The sequence below is a fragment of the Merops nubicus genome, unplaced genomic scaffold, assembly GCF_000691845.1.
Source record: "Merops nubicus isolate BGI_N331 unplaced genomic scaffold, ASM69184v1 scaffold1014, whole genome shotgun sequence".
Classification (NCBI taxonomy): Eukaryota; Metazoa; Chordata; class Aves; order Coraciiformes; family Meropidae; genus Merops; species Merops nubicus.
The window spans coordinates 91,274-115,421 of record NW_008602056.1 but is presented as its reverse complement, the minus strand read 5'-3'; the positions used below and the strand labels follow the sequence as shown (position 1 = coordinate 115,421).

General features: G+C 39.6%; 1 protein-coding gene across 1 annotated transcript in view; it reads right to left on the bottom strand.

Moving 5' to 3' along the window:
• Window positions 1-24,148, bottom strand: part of MCF2L (MCF.2 cell line derived transforming sequence-like) — a 60,451-nt gene that overhangs the window by 3,394 nt on the left and 32,909 nt on the right. Inside the window, exons 4-27 of the mRNA XM_008938187.1 lie at window positions 22,829-22,948; window positions 22,112-22,228; window positions 21,460-21,609; window positions 20,656-20,780; window positions 18,859-18,973; window positions 17,513-17,632; window positions 16,465-16,656; window positions 16,060-16,251; window positions 15,057-15,216; window positions 14,839-14,909; window positions 13,719-13,795; window positions 12,768-12,834; window positions 10,005-10,120; window positions 8,964-9,033; window positions 7,376-7,468; window positions 7,123-7,215; window positions 5,888-6,013; window positions 4,924-5,145; window positions 4,603-4,695; window positions 3,997-4,075; window positions 3,792-3,858; window positions 2,402-2,517; window positions 1,875-1,961; window positions 550-624 (exon numbers count right to left, since the gene is read on the bottom strand). Of these exons, the coding sequence (XP_008936435.1) occupies window positions 550-624; window positions 1,875-1,961; window positions 2,402-2,517; window positions 3,792-3,858; window positions 3,997-4,075; window positions 4,603-4,695; window positions 4,924-5,145; window positions 5,888-6,013; window positions 7,123-7,215; window positions 7,376-7,468; window positions 8,964-9,033; window positions 10,005-10,120; window positions 12,768-12,834; window positions 13,719-13,795; window positions 14,839-14,909; window positions 15,057-15,216; window positions 16,060-16,251; window positions 16,465-16,656; window positions 17,513-17,632; window positions 18,859-18,973; window positions 20,656-20,780; window positions 21,460-21,609; window positions 22,112-22,228; window positions 22,829-22,948 (2,743 nt within the window). The remainder of the gene's footprint in view (window positions 1-549; window positions 625-1,874; window positions 1,962-2,401; window positions 2,518-3,791; window positions 3,859-3,996; window positions 4,076-4,602; window positions 4,696-4,923; window positions 5,146-5,887; window positions 6,014-7,122; window positions 7,216-7,375; window positions 7,469-8,963; window positions 9,034-10,004; window positions 10,121-12,767; window positions 12,835-13,718; window positions 13,796-14,838; window positions 14,910-15,056; window positions 15,217-16,059; window positions 16,252-16,464; window positions 16,657-17,512; window positions 17,633-18,858; window positions 18,974-20,655; window positions 20,781-21,459; window positions 21,610-22,111; window positions 22,229-22,828; window positions 22,949-24,148) is intronic.

Here is a 24,148-nt window from a genome sequence, read left to right as displayed (position 1 = left end):
TTAAATCCTCTGGGATTCACAGGGTGGTAAAAACTGCCTGCCATCCCCCAAAGAAAGGTGCATCAGGGCTGTGACTACAGTACTAAATGCAAATCTAAAATGGAAACTCCATATGACAGTGATGATCCCACATGAGTTTGGGATTTATCTTTTCTTAAAAAGTTAAATCCTCTCCACAAGGGGCACAGTGACAGAAGGATACTAACTGGAAAACCATGTGTCTCATAGGGACTGGACACCCCTGTAACTCCATTAAACACCCAGCTCCTGGTTGTTTCTTCAGCAGAAGATCCCTTTTTCACTGCCCCCTCCTTAAAACTAGTCAGCCACATGCTGCTTTCTTTGATGCCAAGGTAAAACTTCAACCAGTTGTGCTGTCAAAACCAGGAGACAAAGAAGCTGAGAGACCCACTTGGAAAAACTCAGCTGGTCTCAGTAACTGCTGCAGACAAGAGCATCATGTAGGGATCATGTAGGACACTCCAGGGTGAGGTAGCAGAGGAGGGAGGTGTGGGTGTTTGTGCAGCACACGAGGGGATGACACTATACCTCTTACACCAAAAGGAGTTGGGTCACTCACTACTTCATGTCGTTTAGCTTTTTTGTCAGGGCTGGTAGGAGAAGCTGCAGGAGGATGAATAGGCAAAAAACACAGAAGAGAGATATTGAAGAACTGGAAAAAAGAGAATAGGTGGATTGCATGCTAAATACCTTTGAGTTTACACTGGAAAACAAGTGGATTTCTGTCATCACTCTGATTTTAGCCATCATTGGTCAAGTACAGCAGAAGAAATGATTTTTTTACATGTTATTGGAAGATAAACTGACACTTATTTTACAGTAACAGATTAAAGTACATGTAAACTTTTCTACATGAACTAGGCATCAACTGAATACAATTAAATTCCATTGTAGACAAAGGTTACCAAATTAATCATTTTTATATAAATCTATTGCTACAGCAATACCTGGTCCTGTAAGAAGGATCATTGGCAATGTCTGGCTTTTAGCAGAAGGAGGTGGAGTTTCTGTCAAGGCAAGCATGGGATATTAGTGCTCACCTCATTAGCATGAGATATACAGCCTCAGAGTCTCTCCAGAAAGAACTCAAAGGTAATCAGGTTTTAAAAAGGGCATTCTGAAAAGATGCTTGGAAAAAAAAAATAACAAATCATGCTCTTGAACAAGTGCCATCATCTTAATGCAATTCATACTGCTCCAAGACAGCTGCTCAAAGCAAGAAGTGAATGTACCAGTGTGATTACTTGGCAGGAGGAAGCAAGAAAGCTTTCAGACTTCTAATTTTTACATGTTTTTTTTTGGGGAAAAAGGCCATTTCTGGAAGCATAGCGAAATTCTTACTTTTGCATCCCCCAAAACATTGTCATACATGTTCTGCTGTAGTCATGGCTTTGGGAGTTCTGTTAGAACAGATGCTAGTATAGAAATACTCCAGCCAAACCTTGATTCCTTTTTGCCAAGTAGAGGTGCATTTGGGGCAGATCCACTGAAGCTAGAAGCAGGCCAGGTGTCTGATCTGAAGACAACTTCCTTCCTCTAGTTTTCCTACAGGAATGAGGCACTGTAGGCTCCTTCCTTGACCTCAACAGTGAGACTGGAGGCACTGGAAACTGCACTCCTTCCCTTGCAGCTCCACGTTTCCCAGCTGCATCTCCCCCTCCCACTCCAGAGCCTGTTTCTCTTGACATCTCCTCTCAGGGTCAGTGACTCAGGAACCTAGCTTGAATGCAGGAGAACAAGCTAGTGCACACACTGAAAACTTGCTATGCTACACAAACACACAAAGGGATGCTTCAATTACAGCTTTAAACAGAGAACAGCCTAGATTTCTTCTTTTTTCCTTCTAAAATTACCTTTCTGACTTTTGAGGTTAGTAAAGCCCTGCAGCGTAAAGCGCTTTTTGGACAGTACAGAGCATTCTGAGGTAGAGCTAGTGTCATCTACAAAGGAAGAGAGAGACACAGAAAGAAAGGGGAGAAGGCCATGAAAAGATCAAGGGAAAAAGTCATTTGCAACTCCTGCATGTTAGAATGAGAAAGGACAACTGAAATGCTGGGTACAACAGAAGAACCCAAGTGGCAGAGTTGTGCTCGCTGTGCAGGGGCTTGTACTGCTGCTGGCTCAGGAAACAACCTCCATGAGGTGACCCAAAATTCAACAGAAAACAAAACCAAACTCTTCAGAAAAAGTAATGCTGAGAAATTTACCCAGAGGAAGAGAACCCTGAAAAGCTGGGCAGCTCTAAAAAAAGACCTACTCCCCACTCAGCCCTTGAAACACAAAAGTTCCATGGCTACTCTGCTGGTGGATCTGCCTGTGCAGCTGCAGGGCAGGCATGCTCCTTGCAATGAGAGATGACAATATGTGCTTGGAAACTCACCTTTGCCTTTCTCAGGGTACTTTGGTACTCCTGGGGTGCCATAACCTTCCAGACTTCCAAGATCAGCTTTTCTCTCTTCTGGTTTTTTGATGTTTCTGATGTGGTTCCGTGAAGGACTGTTTGGTGGAAGAAAATTAAGACAATCAATCCACCTCCAGCAAATCTGAGTCTGAACAGGGGAATGACTCTCAATCATGGACTGCCTTTTACATATAGATAAATAGGCTGAAAACCATGTACTAGATACTTCCCAGATCAAAGCTTCCAGCACTGAAAGTCATTGGTGATGATTGTGCATTTAAAGACAGAAAAAGGAGAAAATCTCCCCCAAGTGACTGCAACCACAAGTGCTGTGGCAATGGGAGCTACTGAAAAGATAGCTCAGGACAACTTCCACTCACTCTCAGCTACAGGCACATGGTCTGTGCTGTTTCCTTCCTTCTGAATGTAATAAGGGGGGGAAAAAAAAAAAAAAGAAAGGAATAGACTTTGCCCTCAGGAGCTCTTAACACAGGAGCAGGTGAGGGGTGAACAAAGAACATACATTGGATCTTGCAGTTGGATTCCCACTGCACCTCTGAATGGGAATGGGATGGAGAAAGACATCCCACAAAAACTACAAATCTGGGAAATTCTCCCTGAGTGACAAGCAGATGCATAAAACATGCAGGGCAGAGAGCTACTGATAGGTGTACAAACACACACCCATGTGGGAATGACTGAAGGAATGAGCACAAAGGGATGAGTATATACACATACATGAAAAAAAGTGAGTAGCAGAAGAATAAAGAGGTGTCAGAGAAGGGCAGAACAGCAGGTGGGAGCAGAGGAATATACAGGTTGGCAGCATGAACATAAAAATTAAGAAAAGCAGAAAAGCTTGACTTAGAAGTTGACACTGGAGGAATCAACACAACACTTAGCTAAAAAAATAATAAGGAAATTGGAGGAAAAGAACAAGGGACAGAGAAAAGATAATGCCCTCAAAAAGACAAAAAAGAAGATAAGACATTGGTAAAGGAAGAATGAATTAATCCAGGTGAAGGAAAAGAACAGAGAAGGAAAGAAAATGCTGCTCCACATAACTCTCTTATCTGGGGTGTAAAGTATATAATAGACCCATAATAGCACCAGCATTTTGGCTGGTGCAGAAAATTACTTTTCTGTGTTGTCCTCTGTCAACTGGCAAAGCCCATGTCACTGCTGCTCAGTTTAACAGATCTGGAGAGCTATGAACTCCAAGCTTTACAGCTTAATAGTAGGAAGAGACTTAAAAAGCTCCTAAAACATAAGGGCCAGTATTAAGGGATAGGATTAATGAAAAAAACTGCAGACTAGATATATGAACTATATTTACAAGACAGTCAGGCTGATTTGACAACATCCTTACCTTGTACAAGATGATGCTGGTAGAGGTAAACTCTGTGTGTGTTCTAACGTCCTGTGCTGACTAGCTTCTGTAAAGGAGGAAAAAACCCAAACCTATTAAAATTTATTTGTATTTTGAGCTTTTTATCCCTACAGTCATACACAATGAAGGTAGACAAAGCAGGTTTTGAAGTTCAAAGAGAAAAGAGATTAAAATTATATCCTACCTCTGCATGCCTGCAGTTGGCTCGTCAGCACTTTTCTTATTTCATTTACCCAAGTAGCTTTGACTTCAGGGGTTGGTGCCTACACAGAAATAAACCACCAGCCATCAAGCACACAAAGAGTTGAGTGCCAGAGCATGAGAAAGCACAGCCTTGGAGGAATCCTTCAGGAGGGACAGGCAGAGCTCCTCCTCTAGTCCTTCAGGGCACAGAAAGCAGCTGTGACAACTGGAACAACTGAGGCAGGGGCTGTGCACAGACTACAGTCAGACCCCAGCTCCCAAGCCATCCACCATTCCACTGCTCCAGCCAGAGCAATAGCAATGGTGTGTACAATACCCTCCAAGGGTACTGTAAAATGGGATTAATTTTTCCCCCTAGAAGACTCTGAAGTTGAAATGTATTAAGGAACTATCTCATGGATTAACCTGGTGGTGGTTTAGTTCCCCCCGCCCTGTTTTGTTTCAGTTTATTTATTTCTTCTACATTTCCTCATCACTGTCTATTAGTGATATAACAGAAGAAAAATCCTCCAGATCTTCTTAGGGTTAAATTTCCCCTCCCCACTTTTCCTCTTTTTTTTCTTTAAGTTAGCAGCACATTATTTACCTGTATAATGTAAACTTCTTCCCTTGCATTATACCAGATTTCAAATTTTTTTGCATCACCTTTGACATTTTCTGTTATTCCAACTGCTGCCATCTAGGAAGCAAAGAGAACAGAAGCTGACCCATTACTGTAACAACAGAAGCAGGTGGCTACTGCCATTCTTTGGTACTATATTTCTGCAAAGGCAAACCACATTTTGGCTTGCTTGAGGAAAAGAGTGGCTACTAACATATCATCTGCCTGTTGGATGTAAGAGATTGAGTGCTTTGTATCAGGTAAGCCTCCAGTACCTCAGCCTTGCTGGACTGCTTGGTGCCTTACATTTAAGGAGTGTTTGTAGCTGTAAGAAGGTGCTTTCTCATAACCCTCTCCACTTTCTTCTCTCTTTTTACAGAACAGCACTGCCTTCTCATGGAGGAAGAGGTGTCTCTGCATGGGCTTGAAGCGTGCCAGGTCCTTCACCTTTGAGTGGCCCTTTTTATGATCAGTCCAGACATTGAAGGATCCCTGCATTAAGAGCTTGCCCAGCTCATTCAGGTTTCCCTGGAACAACAAAAAAAGTGATATTTATAACTAGAAAGAAGTAACACCAGACTAAAACATGTGCTCTGAGCAGGTCTTTACAAATGCTGTTGTTTCAGGTAATCTCTCACATCAGTGTTTAGGTCAGGTTCAGAAATGTAACAAAAGTGAAGTCTTTGTTGGATTTTTACACATAATTTTCCCTCCCCAACACTGTTCAGGCAGGATGTTAGTCAAGAGTACCAGTAGCAGAGATATGGTGGGAGCTGGGTGGGCACAATGCACATATTTGGCTGTTCAGGTGTTTTTCCCCTCCCAAACTCTGAGCCAAAGCTCTTTACATTGTGGTTTAGGGTTTGGGGTGGGTTTGATTGTTGATGGCTTTTTTTGGGGGTGGGGTGGGGGGTTTACTGAAAGTTTTGGGTGTAGTTTTACACATAGATATATACAAGCTTTTTTGTGACTGCCATTTGGTAGTAGCCTAAATCAGATTCTTCGTGATGAATTTCACTTTCTAACTCAGTGTTGAGTAGATCAAAGATAAAAACACTTGGGTAGATGGAGGAAAATATTATTCATAGCAGGAAAACTTCAGAAGAGTATAGAGAGATCCATTTTCCATTATTTTCAAGACAGAAGTCAGTTTAAAGGCACCTTTTGTATAACATTCTTCTCAGTAGTACACAGTATAGGGTATGCTGTACACACATCTCAGAAATAAATGAAAATAAATTAAGAAGTAAGTAGGTATAGTGTTACTCACATCATAGCCTGTAATGGCTATCTGGTGCATGGAATCATTAACTGCTTTGAGAATACCCAGTATAGAAGTTAAAGCCTCTTGAAGATCTTCAGCACCTTCACAGTTCTTACTGTACTTCAGCATTTCCTGAGCAGGCAGGGGATGACAAGATACTCAGCTTTGGAAACAGCAGGAACCAGGAACACTCCAATTTTAACACTGAAGTTGGGCTAAGTTTTTAAAGTTATACAGTAAAGTTTTATATCATGTAATCCAGCAGGTTAAATACTGGATGGAATCCACAAGATCCTAAAGTTTTACATATCATCTTCGTTGCTAATTAGTCAACTCTATTTTGATCATCTAGAGAGTTTGTAAACTCCACCTGAGAACTGGACAAAACCAAATTTGCAAACACTTTTTTCATCACAATTGTTAAAAAAATCCCCAGAAACCAAACAAAAAACCCCCAAACATCCCTCTCAACCAAACAAAAAAGGCTATTTTTTATATTTGGTACTTTTTACAAGTGAACACGTGTAAAAACACAGGCAAATTTGTTTTACTATTTAAATTATGGTGAAGGATGCTAGTAGGACTTAAACTTACTACACTGAACATTGTCTACACAATCAACTATTTAAATGCTGTTAACTTCAGTTTTAACTCAAGGGCAAATTTGGTCCAAGGCAATTTTTTTTTAAACTACTGCCAAATACAATTACTCAAACATGTCTGTGTGGGAAATATTTCTTACTTCAACCAGGGCAAATCTTTATACTCTGATTAAAAAATGTAAAATAGTATATTACTCTTATTTTGCTCTCTCAATAAAGCATGTTTAAGTGAATCACAAGGGTGTCCTTTGTAAAAACACCATGAAGGGCTCTCAGTCAAGTACATTTCCTAAAATGCTCTTCCTAGAACCCAGCAAGGTAAATTCTTGCCATATGGGTGAGGTGACAGTAACTGAAGAGTAACAGGTACTTCAAATAGTTTTTTTTCTTTGTTGCAAAAGTTTCTTGGTCCTTCTGTTTCTCCTAATCAACTTTTAATTCTCTTCAACAAAAATCTAAGGGCAAAATCAGTCACACAAGGCATCTCTGTGTAACATTTTCCTGTCTGCTAGCAGCTTTTAGGCTGAAAGAGAAAAAAACTGAGCTGAAAGTTGACTGGGATTTGTCTCCACTTTGATTTGTCTCCACTACACACAAATGCACCAAATGTACTTAGCATTATGGTTTAGTAACACATACCTTCAGCAACAACTGGTATTTGGTTATCCTTTGAACAGGTTTCAGCAAGTAGGAGTCCAAGCTGAGCTTGTGATCGAGTTTCCTTTGACACTCCTGCAATTAGTGTTGGATTTCATCAGGATGCTGATCAATATTTGTTTTGCTATTTGTTCTTGAGGTGATTAAATGAATTAAAAAATCCCAGACAAAAAAAAAACCTCAAATGACAACAAAACCAAAATCACAATTATTTTAAAGGCTCAAGCAAGCATACCTGAAAGAATACAGAATCTGAAAACTGCCTCCACAAGCTTTCAGATCGTGGTTTATTCTGACAGTATTTTTCATAAATCTGGAAATCTTCCATCTGAAATTGAGGAGACAAGCAAAAAGTTAATAAATTCTTGTAACCAACAAAGCTCATAAGGATTTTTTTTCATAATCATAAAGGCAATGAAAAAAACAACTAAACAAAAAATACAATTCCTTGAGGCACGCCAGACAAAAACAATTATTCAAAATCATAAATTCTTGTAACCAACAAAGCTCATAAGGGTTTTTTTCATAATCATAAAGGCAATGAAAAAAAACAAAAAAAAAATACAATTCCTTGAGGCATGCCAGACAAAGACAATTCTTCAAAATCACTTTGTAAAATAATTTTCATAATGGCTACTGATTTTGTACATGGAACATTAGAATAAAATGTTCCTGTTATTTTTTTGCTTCAGTTGTTAAGCACCTTATGAAGATGTGTATTTTATAGTTCTATATATTTCTATTACAACATGAAAAACTCTTCAGTGAATGCCCAAACACGAGTGCCTCTGTACAGCTTTTTTTAAAGTTTTTGCCCTGTTTTCTTTACACATTTCCATTTTATGAATGTTTTTTCACTGGGAGTTGCATTAAGGCAGAGACAAAGCAGTTTGTTGACCCTTATCACTTCACCAACTTAACAGCATGACTTCAGCACTTGCTGAAAGCAAAAGGAAATAAGACTGTTGAAAAATGTCATAGTGATGACAGATGTAAAGGAAGGAGAAGGCAGCAAATCAGCACACACAGAAGCACCTCTGATCCTTTCAATTTTAGGAAACAGCATCACCATGGATGTAGCCAGCAAATAGGAGGGAGAGGGATGGCTCCTCCCAGGAGTTTTAGAGCATCAATAGGTAGCAACAACAGGAGACTGACTTCCATAAACAGATTCCTACTCAGCCTTTAGTACACTATAGATGAGACTCATTGTTTAATAAATCCCAGATTAAAAAAACTTCAATTCTGTCATAGCTTTTTATTTTCAGAATAAGAATATTTTGTCAATAGGTAGCAACAACAGGAGACTGATTTCCTTAAACAGATTCCTATTTAGCCTTTAGTACACTATAGGTGAGATTCTTTTTAATCTGGGATTTATTAAACAACAAGTTCAATTCTGTCATAGCTTTTTATTTGCAGAATAAGAATATTTTTGAGTTACTCTGTTGAGGTGTACTCTTCAAAGGAAACAGAAAAGAATGACAAGCACCACAAAAAAATCCAGTATAGAACTGTAACCAAGAAAACCACTCCTTTACAGTGATGTGAAATGATGCAGAGTATGACTCCTCTCCATGATTTCCTAACTGCCACTGTAATAAAAGAGTTTTCTTTCAACCAGGCAGGAGTTCTTTCTAACAAAATCAATCAACCCACCCATTGGGAAACATCCCCAACTCTCAATTAACATCTACATCCTCAGCCTGTTACTTGTGGAAGACAAACCAAGGGGATGTGGTGGCAATTACTGCAGGAAAACCTCTCTCTTATGTTACAGTCTCTTTTCTTTGAAGGAAATGGCAGCAAAAGGCAGCACCTACCTGATCAAGAAAGCACCGTCCCACTAGTTCTGGGTACTCTAGGTAGTTTTCTAGTTCTCTTAAGAATATTCTGTGAGGAAGAAGATTTTCTCAGAACACATATTAAAACAGTTGTAGTTACTTTTTACATTCTTGCGATTAGTTTTCTGAACTTTTGGAAACAGACTTTTAATTCTGTACTCCAAAACTAAACAAAGCTCTTCTAGAGCATGTACTTAAAAAGGGAGAGCAAATTCAAATAAACATTCTGACCAATTTCTTTTAGCTTACTGTTGCTACAGCTGAAATCAAATACAAGACTGGGGAGGGAAGGAGGAAGATTTTGTTTCCCTGCCTTATATATTTGGCAGCAGGATTTGTACAGTTTAAAGTGTTTGGTTTTTTTTCCCTTCCAAATACTACCAAACACTGCAAAGCAAACAACCAAACCAAATCCCACCTCCTCAAACCAAAAACACCCCAAAAAACTCAGTGGCAAAACTTCCAGTCTAGTTTTGCCTGAATAAGAAGCAACTACTTAATATGTTCAGCTTCTCTTGAAAACACTTATCTTTGCTACCAAATTAAATATTATCCTGTGAAGAAATATCTCTCTAGCAACAAGGATTCAAACTTCAGAGAGAGCTCACTCAAGTATAAAATTAAGCAGCATCAACTAAATGTAGAAGTTGTGAATTTCTGGTTTAGAATAACAACTTACTTTCCACAGCAAATTTAATTAAAAAAATTACAAGAAACCCAAATCCAAACAAACCTTGCTTTAATTAGCTGGTAACCAGACACCAATACCTTTCTTCAGGAAAAGGAGTACAGAGCAAAATTTTACCTGTGTACTGCAAACATTTGAATAAAGTTTAACACAGCTTTGCTCCTCTTTTCTAAATATTTTGCTTTTTCTCTCTTCTATGCAATAGGAATTTTGACATTTTGGATAGCTAAGTGGGACTCAGTAGAGATCTTTTAACAATTCAAGTCAGATTAAAAGAAAGAGTAAAGAATCCTATCCAAATGCTCTTTTCATGCCTGAATGAAAATCTTTACCTGTTGTGAAAGTGATATATTTCTTCCATATTCCCAAACAAGATATCCTTCTTATTTTGAAGTTCTGGAGAGATGAGATGGGCCATTAAGGGGTTGTCCATCTCTGCAGCATAACCCTGGAAGGCAGGAGAGAGGCATATTGATTATCTCCCTTGACTTTTTTCCTTGGTCATTTTCACCAAGATAAATTCACATATTCCCATCCTGCTTACAAACTATAGTTTATACATTTTTTTATTAGACTTTGCACACCTGAGTTCAAAGCCACAATTCCAGTGGCAAACCTTCACTGTGTTCTTAACTATTAGTACAATGAAACAAGCTGACAGAAACCATTAAGCTGCAAATTCCACCTTGAAAACATTTTCAATAGGCTTTTGGGACCAAAAGTCGTTGTTTTAGATTCTGATATCTTTCATTTTTCATGTGAGGCCACATTCCCTTGGCTGTGTATCTGGCAGAGATAGGAAAAGCAAGCACACAGGTGTCCTCAGCCCAGCCCTGCTCTCCTCTGGTCCCAGGGTCACTAATCTGTGATTAACTGACAGCCTGAAACACTAAAATAGAGAAACACCAATCAACCCTCACCCAAAACCCCAAGCCCAAACAAAACACCCCCAACAATCAACCACAAAAACTCCAAGAATGCTCCAGGAGTTGTATTGTAAGGAGATTTCTTTGTGACAGGCACTGAAAGAAGATGATGCAACCTACTTTAGAACTGGATTAGATGGCTTCTGTTACTTAAAAGATTATCATGGACAAGGTGGTCAATGCATTGATGATATTGATTGTAATAAACTGCACTGAATTATAACAAACTGACAAACTAAATTAAAGGATAAGCAAAAGTGCAGCTACAACCAAGAATTTCAAGTGATGTCGAAACTACAAAAGGTAGGAGAACTAGCTAGTAAAAGCTAGCCTGAAGAATTCAATCATTTGGACAGGAAAGTGATTAGATTTCTTCAAAAAACAAAAAATTTCTTTAAAAAATTCCTTGAAAAAAATAGGAATTTTTCCTTAAACACCACAAAAAAGGAAAAAAACACAGCAGTATAGGCAAAGGTGCTGGAGCTCATAGATAGCTGACTATTGGTTCCTCTCCCAAATCTCTCCCCCTAAAATAGGAAATGGAAAAAGGAGTTGAATACTCTACCTAAAAATAGGCTAGAGCAATATTTTTCCCCAGTAAATATTACTGGATTTCACAGACTAAAGTTGGATGATCCTGACTATTAATGAAAGAAAAACCATCAAGCTCAAATAAAAGCAGCTCTAGGTGTTTCCCAGTAATCAATCTTGGGAGCTACCTCCTTTTTTTTTTCTTGTGGAATCCTTGGCAGAGAGAAAACACATGGTAATTCAACAGGACATAACAGGAGACACTGTCCAGACAAAGGAGTATCATGTTATTTTACAGGAAAAATTGGAAGATTAATAGAAGAGGAGAAACAAAGGGAGAAGAGCCAGAACTTGGGATGAATAACTAGAATTGCTCAAAAGCTGGAAGACTGCCACTGAACCATACCTCAGGAGGGATTGGATCCAGAATTACTGCTGGAACTGCTCCCAGTCACCCAAGTCAGAGAGAGGTGACTCCCAAACTGCAAGGGGGCACACAGAGTTGTGCCTGGTCATGGTCAGGGGAGTGGAGAGTCTGTCACATTGGCAGAAAACTGAGACAGCTTGGCCTAGCAAAACAAAGGCTGCACCATACTCTGTGCAAAGCAAGAATCCCACCAGAGGAACAGAAAGATTCTGCAACAACCCTCCAGTAGCAGCAGCAAGGACCAAATCTGGAGTCTTTGCTTTTGTATGCAGTGTTACCTGTGTGGCTCTGTTCATAAAACAGAGAAGAGGAACAGAAAGATTCTGCAACAACCCTTCAGTAGCAGCAGCAAGGACCACATTTGGAGTTTGCTTTTGTATGCAGTGTTACCTGTATGGCTCTGTTCATAAAACAGAGAATAAAAACATCCTCAAGGGCCTCTCCAGACCTATCTTGCTTCAGTACCACACACCAGATGCAACCATCCTACCATCATCAACACCTCCTAGCACTTGGGCCAGACCCAGGACATAAATGCTGTGGGAAGCTGAGCACAAACTAGGCAAAAGCAAGAGTTCAAAACCCTCACACAGGACTCTTAATTGAAGGTATGTACTCAGAAATTATCACTCCCAGTCCATAACTTGAAGACTGGCTCCTATTTAGGAGATTAACATTAGCACAGGACACCAAGAACACCCAGTTGGCTCAATTCTAGCTCATCCTGATTAAAATATTTCAACCTCAGTTATCTGCAACTTCATCTCCTACTGTCAAATTGGACTACAGAATGACACACCCATGTCTGAAGGCTGGAACTTGAGGAACAACACAGAATACTGCAGCCTATTTCTACAAGCAACTCAGCAGCACTGCAATTGTGCCTCTGAAAGTGCAGAGCAAAGGGAACACCTTTGTCTCCCTCACAATTTTGAATTCATGATCACTATAAATCTCACTATGTGCCACCTAAATTGTTAGGCATATCTTATTCTTTGTCTAATTTGTGTTTCTAACATGAAATTCTAGTTGCATGAATATTTCTAGAGGAAAATTGCACATTCTGGGCTCTGTGAAAAATATGAGATGGAGTGATCACTGTTTGACAGGGCAAGCAGATGCATTATAGTAATTTGGAAAGCATAAGAGCATCCATGAAGTGGAAGGGACAAACAGACTCACTGACAGCTAGAGTGAAATTTAATCTTTACCTCAAGAACACAGAGAAGTTCTTCCACATATGCACGTTCAGTCTCAATAAGCTCATTAATGACATGCCTGGAGACAAAGAATGACCATTAAAGGCAGGGCTAGTCACTTATGCAAAGTAACAAAGCAACATTAACTTTGCATTTCCATTTTACTCCAGAAAATAAAAGAACAATGTCCAGCTAAATGGAAAACTTGATGTTTCATGGATATTTCTTGTCAGCAGTTTATCCATACAGAGAAGCAGGTACTTCAAAAATATTTTATTTTTTTTGAAAACATGCATAAACAGGGGTAAAAGTCAAGTCCAAGATCTTAAGTGCTGTAGTAACTGAATTGAAACAGTGAAGCATTTTATCCTTGTACATACAAACCCTTCTTATGCTGTGTTTGCAAGTATTGCAGGGGCTGGAGTTAGAGCTACATAGGATTACTAAATACAGACCTAAAGTTACACCTTCCACTTCAAATTTGAGGCCTTTAGGGCACACTTTAAATATCACAAAGCTGCTGTAAATTCAGTTTCCTTAATGGTCAAGCAAGAATGCCTCCAACCAACCCCTTCCCCTTATGATTTTGTATGATTTGACACGTGGATGCAACAGTGAAAAGACAGAAGCATCCAGTTTACAGCTAGAAATGCAAGCTCTGCTCTACACACTGGAGGTGGTACTAGGTTATTGTTTTAATATAAGCCTCCTGTTTAGTTGTTGGATAAGGAAGTGATTTTTCTTCACATTTATCAATACAGGGACTAAAAAGAATCATATGAAAAGACAAAGTCTTCTGAAGGATGGAGATGAAAACCTGAGAGATTTACAGGAGGCATTTCCAAAAGCACTGAGGATTTATTTAGAGAAGCAGACTTGTCTTATCAAATACTCAGCCAAATTCAGACTTTGCTGGAACCAAATCAGAGAAAAAGCAATTTTTGTTTATCAGAATATACTCACTGCCGTAGGACAGCAAGGTTTTCTTCATCATCCATTGCAGATCCTCCTCTGCTTTGATGGAGCTCAGTTATTTCACTCTAAAGAAGGAAAGAAACAAACAACAACAACAAAAAAAATCATCACAGCATCAGGGATGTGGGAAAAGCACTTTAAAATATGGAGCTTTGTGCTCAGCTCTACTTGCATGTATTTTCACAGGGCAGGCTGCACTCTACTAAAAATGAAGGCAACCTGCAAGAACACTGCAAAAAAATCCATGTCAACCTGAAGGTCATGAAGCACACAAGAACTTTTAGACACAGGGAGTTTTCCATGAAAGGCCAGCTTAGAGAAGGCTGTGGTTCAAGGCCCCTTTCCAGGAAGACAACATCAGAGCATCAGCATAATCTTGGAGGCAACACTGGCCTTAAGTCTGTTTTCCAAGCTAAAAACACTATGCTAACTTCTGGGAACTTCCTAACTTGCCACAGAACTTCACTCTTACTACTCCTACTGAAATGGCTGAGCTAATTACAGCTTGCTGAAAAAACAAGAGAGGTTCTGCTCTTTCAACACCCCCCTGAACCAACCCTCTCCTCCAGCTGTGGTCCCTACTGGTCACAGGGTCCTGCCTTCCCCCTTGCATGGTCTCTTGCTGGACCTTTGCTGAGTTACAACTCTAACCCAGTGGGAAACGACTTGTTTCTGTTGCCTCTGTCAGGTTGCTTTCCTTGCTGGAAGTGGAGCAGAAAGACCACCCCTACTTGGGAACAGCAACCCATTAGGTCAGGTGAAGCTGTCTTGGAGCCAATGACAACTAGCTCTTTGCTTTCACCAGTTTTAAGAGTAGCCAGTTAATACTGGCAAATAAAGTTTCCTCTTTAGAGATTTTAAATTTTGCTGCCTTTAACATTTTTCCTAATATAGGCAACTATTTACTTTACCTTCCCTCATACCCAGCCCAGCGACAAAGCAGCCTCTATTTAAACCACACGACTGCTTCACCATACTGTGATGTGGGCAATACCATCACTTTTCCAGAGGAATTGCCTCATTCTTCTTGAAATCCCTGGCTATTCCATTGTATTATGACTTCCTCAAGCAGGACGTGCAAGGACAAGTGCAAAGAAATGGAAGTTACCTTCCCCCTTCTGCAGTTGACCCTCCGCAGGGCGCTGCTGTCCGAGCTGGACACGTATTCACTCTGAAGACCTAAGGAGGTAAACCAGAATCAAACAAATCAGTCAGAACTTGAGCAGATCTGACACAGATATTTGTACAACCACAAATTACAGCTAGAAGTTTAAGTTTCTCAGCAGAGTGCAAAAAAATTAATTAAAGGCTAGTACCATTCCTTACCTGGAGAGGTACAAGGAGATTTCACAAAGGCTTCAGGTCTTGGTGCAACTGGCTGAACAGGACGTGTCTGCTTAGCTGCCAGTTTCTTAAGACTTACTTGTCTCTTTTGAAACATTTCTTCCATACTTTCTTGCTTCTGGAAAACCTTTTGCACGTGCTCCTGCCATTGCCATGGAAATAAATAATTAAAGAATAATCCCTGCCAGAGACCTGTCAATAAGCTACAGTGCCATTGACAGCACATTGATTTGAAATTGCAATTGCTTTTATACCATGTATAAAAATATTACCCTATAAAAATACTACCCTACTCTTCACTCCTAGCAAGGCACAAGTTTCAGTCATTTAGTACACTTAAAAATTGGAATATCACCTCATAAAACATTTTGTTGTAGAGAAACTAGTGGGGTTCAGGTTTCAAGTGCAAAACCAAAAAAGAGGGAAAAGGGTTTTTTTTTTATCAGTGTCTAATGGTTCTGTAACATGAAGACATCAACCAAGAGGAAAAATTGGAATATCACCTCATAAAACATTTTGTTGTAGAGAAACTAGTGGGGTTCAGGTTTCAAGTGTAAAACCAAAAAAGAGGGAAAAGTTTTTTTCTATCAGTGTCTAATAGTTTTGTAACATGAAGACATCAAGCAAGAGGAAAAGGGACATGTTCTCAAGTTCTAAGAAAAAGCAGTTACAAAGGCTTAAGAATATCAAGGACAGGCTACATAAACACACAAAAAGATATTTTAAATACTCAAGAGATTTTTTTTTAAAAGCAATCCTACAATCTGAAGACTTGAAGTAGTTATTAAATGCTCTGAAGCCCTTGGTGCTTATCCAAAGATGTGCCAGGACTAGCACAGCACCTCAGGTAGGGCCATGTGTTGGCTCTCTAGTTCCCAAATATAACTCCTAGTACTGATTATTTAGCTTTATCAGTGGCCATCCAAGAGAGCAATTCTAAAATCAACAAATGGATGCATAGATACACACAAACATCTCCCAGTACCTTTAGGTCCTCGCTGAGGATGAGTGCATACTCTCTGTAAATTTTATTCAACTCCTTGATTTTATTGCCTGCACCAGTGTCCAGGAACTTCTCAATCTCCTGTAATGCTGATTCTGCACCATCCTGAGACTGACATTTATCTACTGGCTGCGAAGCCAGCAGGTAAATTCCTTCATCACACCACTTCATGGACTAGAAACAGAGAGAAGAACAGGCTCAGAATGCACCAATGTCAGCACCAAACACTAGGAGGTCTAAAACGTTTCATACCTCTACTTGTGATGTATTCAGCTATCGAAGGAGAAAACTTCCAGCACACCCACATATTTTTACATGTCATTATGACAACTGGTTGAGATTTAAGCAAACAAGAGAGGAAACAGAACTGTTTTGGACAAAATTTACCTTTTCTAGTAAGCCATGCAGCTCTAGAGATTTGTGAAGAAGATTCCTCCTGCGTTCTGTCTCAGTTGTGAAGGCATCACAGAGATCATGAAGTTCTCTGCACTTTGGAATAATGGAGTCCACAGCATAATGGTTGCTTTGAATAAAAGCATCCCCCTCAGAGGCTAGCATCCTGGCTTTTGCTACAGTTTCCTGAGAAAGTAAGCACTGATTTTAGCTACATCTTTCCTTGGATCAACATCAACAATGAAAAAAAATTAAAAATGAGACCATTTTTTTTCCTGCAGTAAAATACACTTTAATGAAGAATACATCTTCAATTAATAACTGCCTTGCTTAATAAATTAGAGCATTTTCCTGTCTTTCCAGACACCTAAGAACTTCTATGTCATCTTCTTTACTGCATCAGAGTACTTCAGAAACATGAATGAGTTTAATCATATGCCTCCCTGAGAAGGAATCACTATTGTCTTTCCATGCCTTACTTGTTGAGCAGTGTGTGTGTACACAATTTGGAGCACAGCAGCAATCTGAACCCAAATCCAAAAACCACCAAACTCCAGCACCTCATCCTCAATGACTTCACTTATAGAGCTATTTATTTTACTGTGAAGCACAGATCATAATAAGGTTCCCTTCCTACATTGTTCAGAGAGTATGCTTCTGTTGGTCAGCTTTTCCCATTGTATTTCCCACAGCTTTCTCATTGCTGAGATTTAATGAAGTAAGTGGCCTTAATAGCAATGGAAGTGGCCCTTTGATCACTGTTTATGTAGGCTCTTCATGCAATTTTTCCACAAACTGACCACACTGACTGTGTGGCTGGACACTCTGTTCTTTATTGAGGGGTGCCTGAGCACTGGGCCACTCCAATGGTTCAAGACTTCATTCCAAATTCCTCCTGCACGTTACATTATTAATTAGATACCAATTCTGCCCTGTTGTCAGCTACAGCTCTGCTCACAAGATATTCTCAATAACCAAACACCAGTCACCTCCACACACACACTGTCCTGCTAGGAATTACAGAGAGGAACAGGGACCTTACACAGGATTTTTCTTCAAAGTTGGCCAGATCTTTCAAAATGTGCTCCACATGTGAACAGCTGTTTCCCACATCTGTGAAAGCAGACAGTCTCTCAGACACAATATCCAGAGCTGCTTTGACCTGAAATGAGACAGAGCTATGTATCAATGGAGATGATTCCACCTCTCTAGAAATCCAACAGCTGAGAGCCACTGCTTCTAGTCAAGGGATTCACATCATGGGGTTACTGGGGCACAGAAGCAAATCACTTTTTTTTTTCAGCCTACTTTTACCTACAATTCAAAATGAAAACAAATACAAAAAAAAGACAGAGATCTTTCAAAATGTGCTCCACATGTGAACAGCTGTTTCCCACATCTGTGAAAGCAGACAGTCTCTCAGACACAATATCCAGAGCTGCTTTGACCTGAAATGAGACACAGCTATGTATCAATGGAGATGATTCCACCTCTCTAGAAATCCAACAGCTGAGAGCCACTGCTTCTAGTCAAGGGATTCACACCATGGGGTTACTGGGGCACAGAAACAAATCACTCTTTTTGTCAGCCTACTTCTACCTGCAATTCAAAATGAAAACAAAGAAAAGACAGTGAAGCAATCCTGTTTCCTTGTCATTAAAAAGAAAAAAAGCAGGAAAATGAATGCTCAGGAAACATTTGTGATCTTGTTTTTATTCAGTGACAACAATATAAAGCAACATTAAGGTAAGCAGCAAAATATGAGCAAAATGTCACCCTAACAATTGGTTGAGAGAGATATACAGACAGACACAAAATTGCAAGAGGGTTTCTGAGCACTGTGCCCATGGAACACAGGGCTTGTGCTCTGAGATCAGCTACACCAGCACAAAGAGACTGTAGGTGTCATAAAGCATATGAGTTAAACCAACATGAGATCAGAAACTGGCTGTAAAAATTGTAGTTCAGCCTCCACCCAGCTTCTAACAGTGTGGTTGCAACTTCCCACCCACAGTCTTGGAGACTGTTTCAGAAAACTTCAGCCAGAAGGTTTAGGGAAGCCTTGGTTCCATAAAAGGGCCTATTGGCAAGATGAGAGTGCTGCAGCCAGTGTGTTATGCTTCTGTTGTGGAGAACAGGTTTCAAAGGTCTTGAATTCTCATATGCTGCTGGGCTCATGGAAATAAAACCCACAAGACTGCAGAAGAGAAGCTTTTATATCTCTAGAGGCAAGCTCTCAAGGCAGTAACGATAGCAGTATGTCAAGTAAGGACATGTGGAAGAAAAAGACTGGAGAAATCTTTCAGGCACAAAAACAAGCGGGGGCAGCATTTCCTTCTGAATCATTCCTCTATTACCAAATATTGACTGCCACCAAGAACTTCTCACCTCTCTGAAATTCTGCTCAAAATTCCGAAGGCGCAGGCACTGCTCAAGTTTTTGCTGATGTTTCATCCAAAACTCATCAAAGGCAGCCTCTGTTTCATGTAATTGAGCCAGCAGCCTTTTAAACACAAAGAAATACTGTAAGAATGATGCACGCAGCCTTCAAGGGACAATACAATCCTCCACAGTAAACAAAAAGCAATATTTCCCAGAAAAAAACCTAACTGGATACAGTAAACTTGTTTTGAGAATTTTTTTCCTAGAATAACACTGATGGAAAACTGAAACCCAACACAAACATTAAGTTCTAAAAATCTGGCAGGTGTCAATTTGAAGCTAGCTGCTGCATATGCTGCATCTCAGCCCTGGCCTGGGGACACAGGGACTTGGGGCTAGCAAACAGAAATCAAACATACAAATGTGTGTGGGCTAAGCCCCAGAGGAACCCAAGCCCTGAGCTATGAGGAAAAATGAAGGCAAAAAATTTGTTCTGCTGTGACCAGCCAGCTGCCCTGACATTTCATTCCTTGGTGCAAGGCTCATCATAAACCTGAAGATCATTGCTCCTCCTCTTCTGAGTAGTGGAGTTGCTGCTTAAATATCCCCCAAAAACCTACAGCCATAATGTGATGGAAAGAGCCTTCTTCAATTATAATTTTGGCAAATGCCTTTAAACTTCTACTTTTCAAGTTATCTTCCAATATTGCATTTGACAGCATGGTATCCTAGGGGCTGATCTTGCCAGTGCACTTTGCTGTGTGGAAGGCCATACATCAGAATTTTAATGAACTTTTTGTCTTCAATAGCAAAGAACCAAAGCTTGAATTTAGAAGTTAAAACTGATAAGAAAAAAGGTGGGGACACAGACACACAGAGTTTGTTCCAACTTCCATCAGATACTGTATTGAGTGGGAATGTTTTGGCTAAATGAGTATCCCCCACCCGGATCATCCTTTGGACAGCTGATAGCAACAGCCAAAAAAAGTGACTTCTGCCAAGCTTGTGGATTGGAATAGACAGTTATTTGGAAAGGAAACTCAGCCCAAGAGTAACAGAAACATGGAATGACAGACAAAAAAAGAATGCAGAACACTGCCTGGGGGAAATAAGCAATGCTTTCATAGCTCTGTACAGCTTTACATCTGTGCTGTGGTGATATAACGTCCTCAAACCTGGCAGTAATTTAAGGGGGATGGGGTGTAAAGGAAAATCTATGACTTGTATGCCCAAAGGAAGCACATAGGAAGTTTGCTGCAAATACTTCAAGAGTGGTGTAAACTCTAGTAGCCCTTTATAGGGTACTAATTACACTGGTAAGATATTCAGCAATTTTAAGAAGCTCCTTAGGGCAGGCTAAAGCAAAAGAAACCTCCCACTTCAATTCCAAAGGAATTAATGAAAGTGGATATAAAGAAAAGAAGGGATATATCACTTCTGTCTTCCCCTCCTGCTTTTGCTACAGCAACAAAATTTCTGTGGATTGCACATTAGCCTTTAAACAAAGCATCAATATTCTTTAAAATACAGAAAAGCTGCTCAATGATATAGTCCAAATCTAGCAAAAAGGAATACAAGAACAGTGTTTGTTGGTACTGCCACTCAAACCCCATCCTCTATTTCTTTTTAGCCAGGTGACCTGGTAATGGACATCAGGACAGATCTGAGAATAGAGGACTTGCTTCTGGTTTTATATGTTCATATTGAAGCATTTGCTTATTTCCTAAGCATGCCTATGGAGCTAAATAAAAGAGCTGGGGAGGGGTCAGAAAACTAAACAGAAAAGTGCTTTGCTCCTCTCACCTTTCCACTGTTGTTTGATTGTCTAGCTGATCTTGATTCAGTTTGTATTCAGGGTTCTCAGTAACTGGTTTGGTAATACTTTCAAGGATATCATCTCCCTGTTCTACTGCTAACCTGATATCCTCCTGCAAAACAAAACAAAGCCCCACACACTGTAGTAGGTTGTTGGTTTTTTTTAAGCAGTCTTCACAACGCACTGAACTGGATAAAGAATTTTGTTTTAATGGCAATAAAGCAAGCATAATTTGATTGAAAACAGTGTTTGACAACAAATATAGACAGTGGATGCTAAATGTCAGCTATTTCTACGTTTACTACCTTAAGATTCTTAGTGTAACCAAGTTGAATTTTCATGAGATAGCCTCCTAGCAACTCCTCAGGCTGCAAATCCCAAAAGTTTTAGATGTACAGTTTTTAAACCCCCAAACAGTTTTCAATTAAGCTGATTTGAAAGAACATTTGTGTGCTCTCCAAAAGGTCAAATATTTTTCATATGCATGCAAATACAATTAAATTTCTTGTGGTGAACAAAACTACCAGTGGAGCACACCACCACTTACAAAGCCAGTTCTGTTTCCTCCTACAAATCGTTATGCACTTGTACACACATAAATTCAGCCTCAGGAAATGTCATCTTTGAATGAAAAAAGGATTTTTAGCATCAAGCAAAACAAGTTCAATAAGATTTCAATGTTTCACGTTATTAGTCTCTACTAATACCCTCCAGATTTTCTATTAACAGTATTAGCTATAAATTAAAACACAGCTTAAGTAGAAGACAGCATCTTTACAAAAGTTACATACCTTCATTTTGTCCTTCTTTTCTGTGTGTGTTGCAAGAAGGGAGCTGGTTGATTGCACATCATTTGGTAGCTCTGTTTCAGCCAGCTCAGTCCCAAAGGACTGAAGAATCTGAGCTGTTTGCTTAACCTTTTGGGCGAAACCTTCTATAGCCTTTTGGAATAAAAACCATTAGAGATGTTTCAGGCTCTGCATATGTACAAGCAGACACAGGCACACAAAATAGAACTCTCAAAGCAAACTCAAGCAGATGAATTACAAGACTGAAAACTGGTCAAAGTATAATTTCACAAGCAACAGATACCGTCACCATTAATTCCTTAATTGTATATTTTTCCTAGGCTTGTATCAGGTGTATCTTCCTCATATTTATATAATCTGGAGTTGATTTTACAACTTGAGCTTTTCCTCTCTCGGAGCAAACCCAATAAACCTCCACACAATAACAGACTAGTTCCTTTGCTCCAAGTGTTGAGAAAACCACTCCCAAATTATTACTCATATTATTTCTCTAAGATGACTAAGTACCACTGGGAACATCTTCTCACTCCGACCAAGACCACTTGCATCACTTGGAAACTGTTTGAGAAATGACAGGGGATGGAAACAGAAGAGTTCCTTAAACTGAAAAGTTAGGACCAGACCCAAGACTCACAGTGCGACGGGAGAGCCATCTGTTATGGCAGTAGTCCAGGGTGCCACCAAGATCTTCTGTTAATTGTGTTTTATCAATATAAGCCTGCAGTTCTGACACTGAGCCCAGCATTATGATCTGCAGCAGCACAGAAAATAGAAAAAATGAGTGTCAGCAGTGGCGAGATGCCCCTTGTTAAGGATTCTAAGCCTCATGCTGCAGCCTCTGATAGGGGAAATTCAGTTTAATACAGAAGCAAGTGATGGGACTATTTATTTCCTTTGAGTACAGAAAAACAAACTTCACAGTTGTTTCAGCTGAAGATGATGTAAATGTAAGTAACTGAGCATGAGCACGAGGCACCAGGCATAGGAAAAAAAAAGTTTATGGATTCTACAATATAAATTACACCATTTTTTTATTTGGATAGACCATACATGGATGTTTTCTAAGAGCAACGTTAATTTCTTGTTCATTTTCCCCTGTTATCCTGGGTCTGTGGGAGAGGACAAGGGCACCTCCATGGATTTGGCATGTAAGAACTCATTACCCAAAACAAAAAAGGTGTGAGGCAAAAGCATCTTAACTATCTTTCATCTGATAAGTAAAATACCTTTAGCTTGTCTAGTTTCAGAGTTTAAATTAGAAACTGCTGTACATTTACAAACAGATGACTTGTTGGGATTTTTTTGGTCCTCACTGGCTACATTAAATGCTTTCAGTAAATTGATTACTTACAGGTACTTTCATTTTAAGCTCATCTTTGTTGAACTTGAAGGCAATGTCTGAGAGAGCTCGATTTAAGAATCCTGTTGGGCGCAGAACGAGGACTAGTTGCAGGTTTCCTGGGAAAGATGCCTGCAAAACAAATTCAGACTGTTATTGGCTGTGTCTCAGCTCCACAAAATGTTTTACAACAAGGAGAAGCCCCTATTAAGCCCCAAATTAACTGTATCAAAGGCGTATCAGAACGGCGTGACCAATTACAGCCTTGTGAGCCTTGCACAAAGGGCTCCATCCAAAGACATTGATTCATCTTTGGGAAATTATTTGGAATTTAGGAAAAAAATTCTGTTTTTCTGGAATTGAATTTTTCAAGAGTTGGCTTGTACTTCAGATAAGATTCCATCCAAGCCAAGAAGGTTAGTGAACAAACAGCAGTGGCTTAGCAGTTTTTCAACAGTCATCTTTCCATGTTACCTTATCTTCCCTTTATTAGAGGGTACCAAAAGAAGCCTCTATTACTATCTAAACACCTAAAAAACACATTTCTAATTTGCATATATACTACCCTGCCAGTTTCTTACACAAACTATTGCCACCAAGATGGAACTTCTCAGGCAGCAGCTTAGGAAAAACCCTTTGATTTAGCAGACAGAAATAAAAAAATTCAAATGTAGTAAATCTCAGCTGTATTTTTGGTATCATATTCCACTTAGTAGTCTGATGGATCTCTCCCAATTCTACAGGTGAAGGGGGAAAGACAGAAGAGAGGAGAGGGAAAGCAAAGAAATAGCATTAAATTGCTAAACATCAGACTCTGCTGTGGCAGAGATTTCCATCCTTGGCATTTAGCCATTCTTGAAACCATGCAAGGCTTCTCCCTCATTCAGTATTTCCACTGTAGGGAGGCAGTGAAGCTCACTAAAGAAATTATCATTATAATGATTAAGTATGCAATTTTCTTCATTATAGTGGTGGAAATTATGCCACATTTCTAGGAAACTGAATAACTAAAAAAAAAAGCCAACAAAACCCCAAACAGTGACTGAAGAAGCTGTTACATTATGCTCTGTTTCCATTCCTACTGAAGCTGTCAGTGTCTGGAAAGCTGGAAAGTGGTTTAATACTCACTTTAAAGTTTCTAAGGGTTTCAGCTATTTAGCATAGGAAACTACAAACTTTTAAAGAGAAAAATAATTTAAAACTTTTCTGGAAGACTTCACAGATTCGTTGTCATTCCCCAGGTTCTTAGTATCCAACTGAGATCTCAATTTGATTGAGGAACTTTACAGGCTGGAGCTTCATAATCTGCCTCCACACCAGTGATGCCCAAGG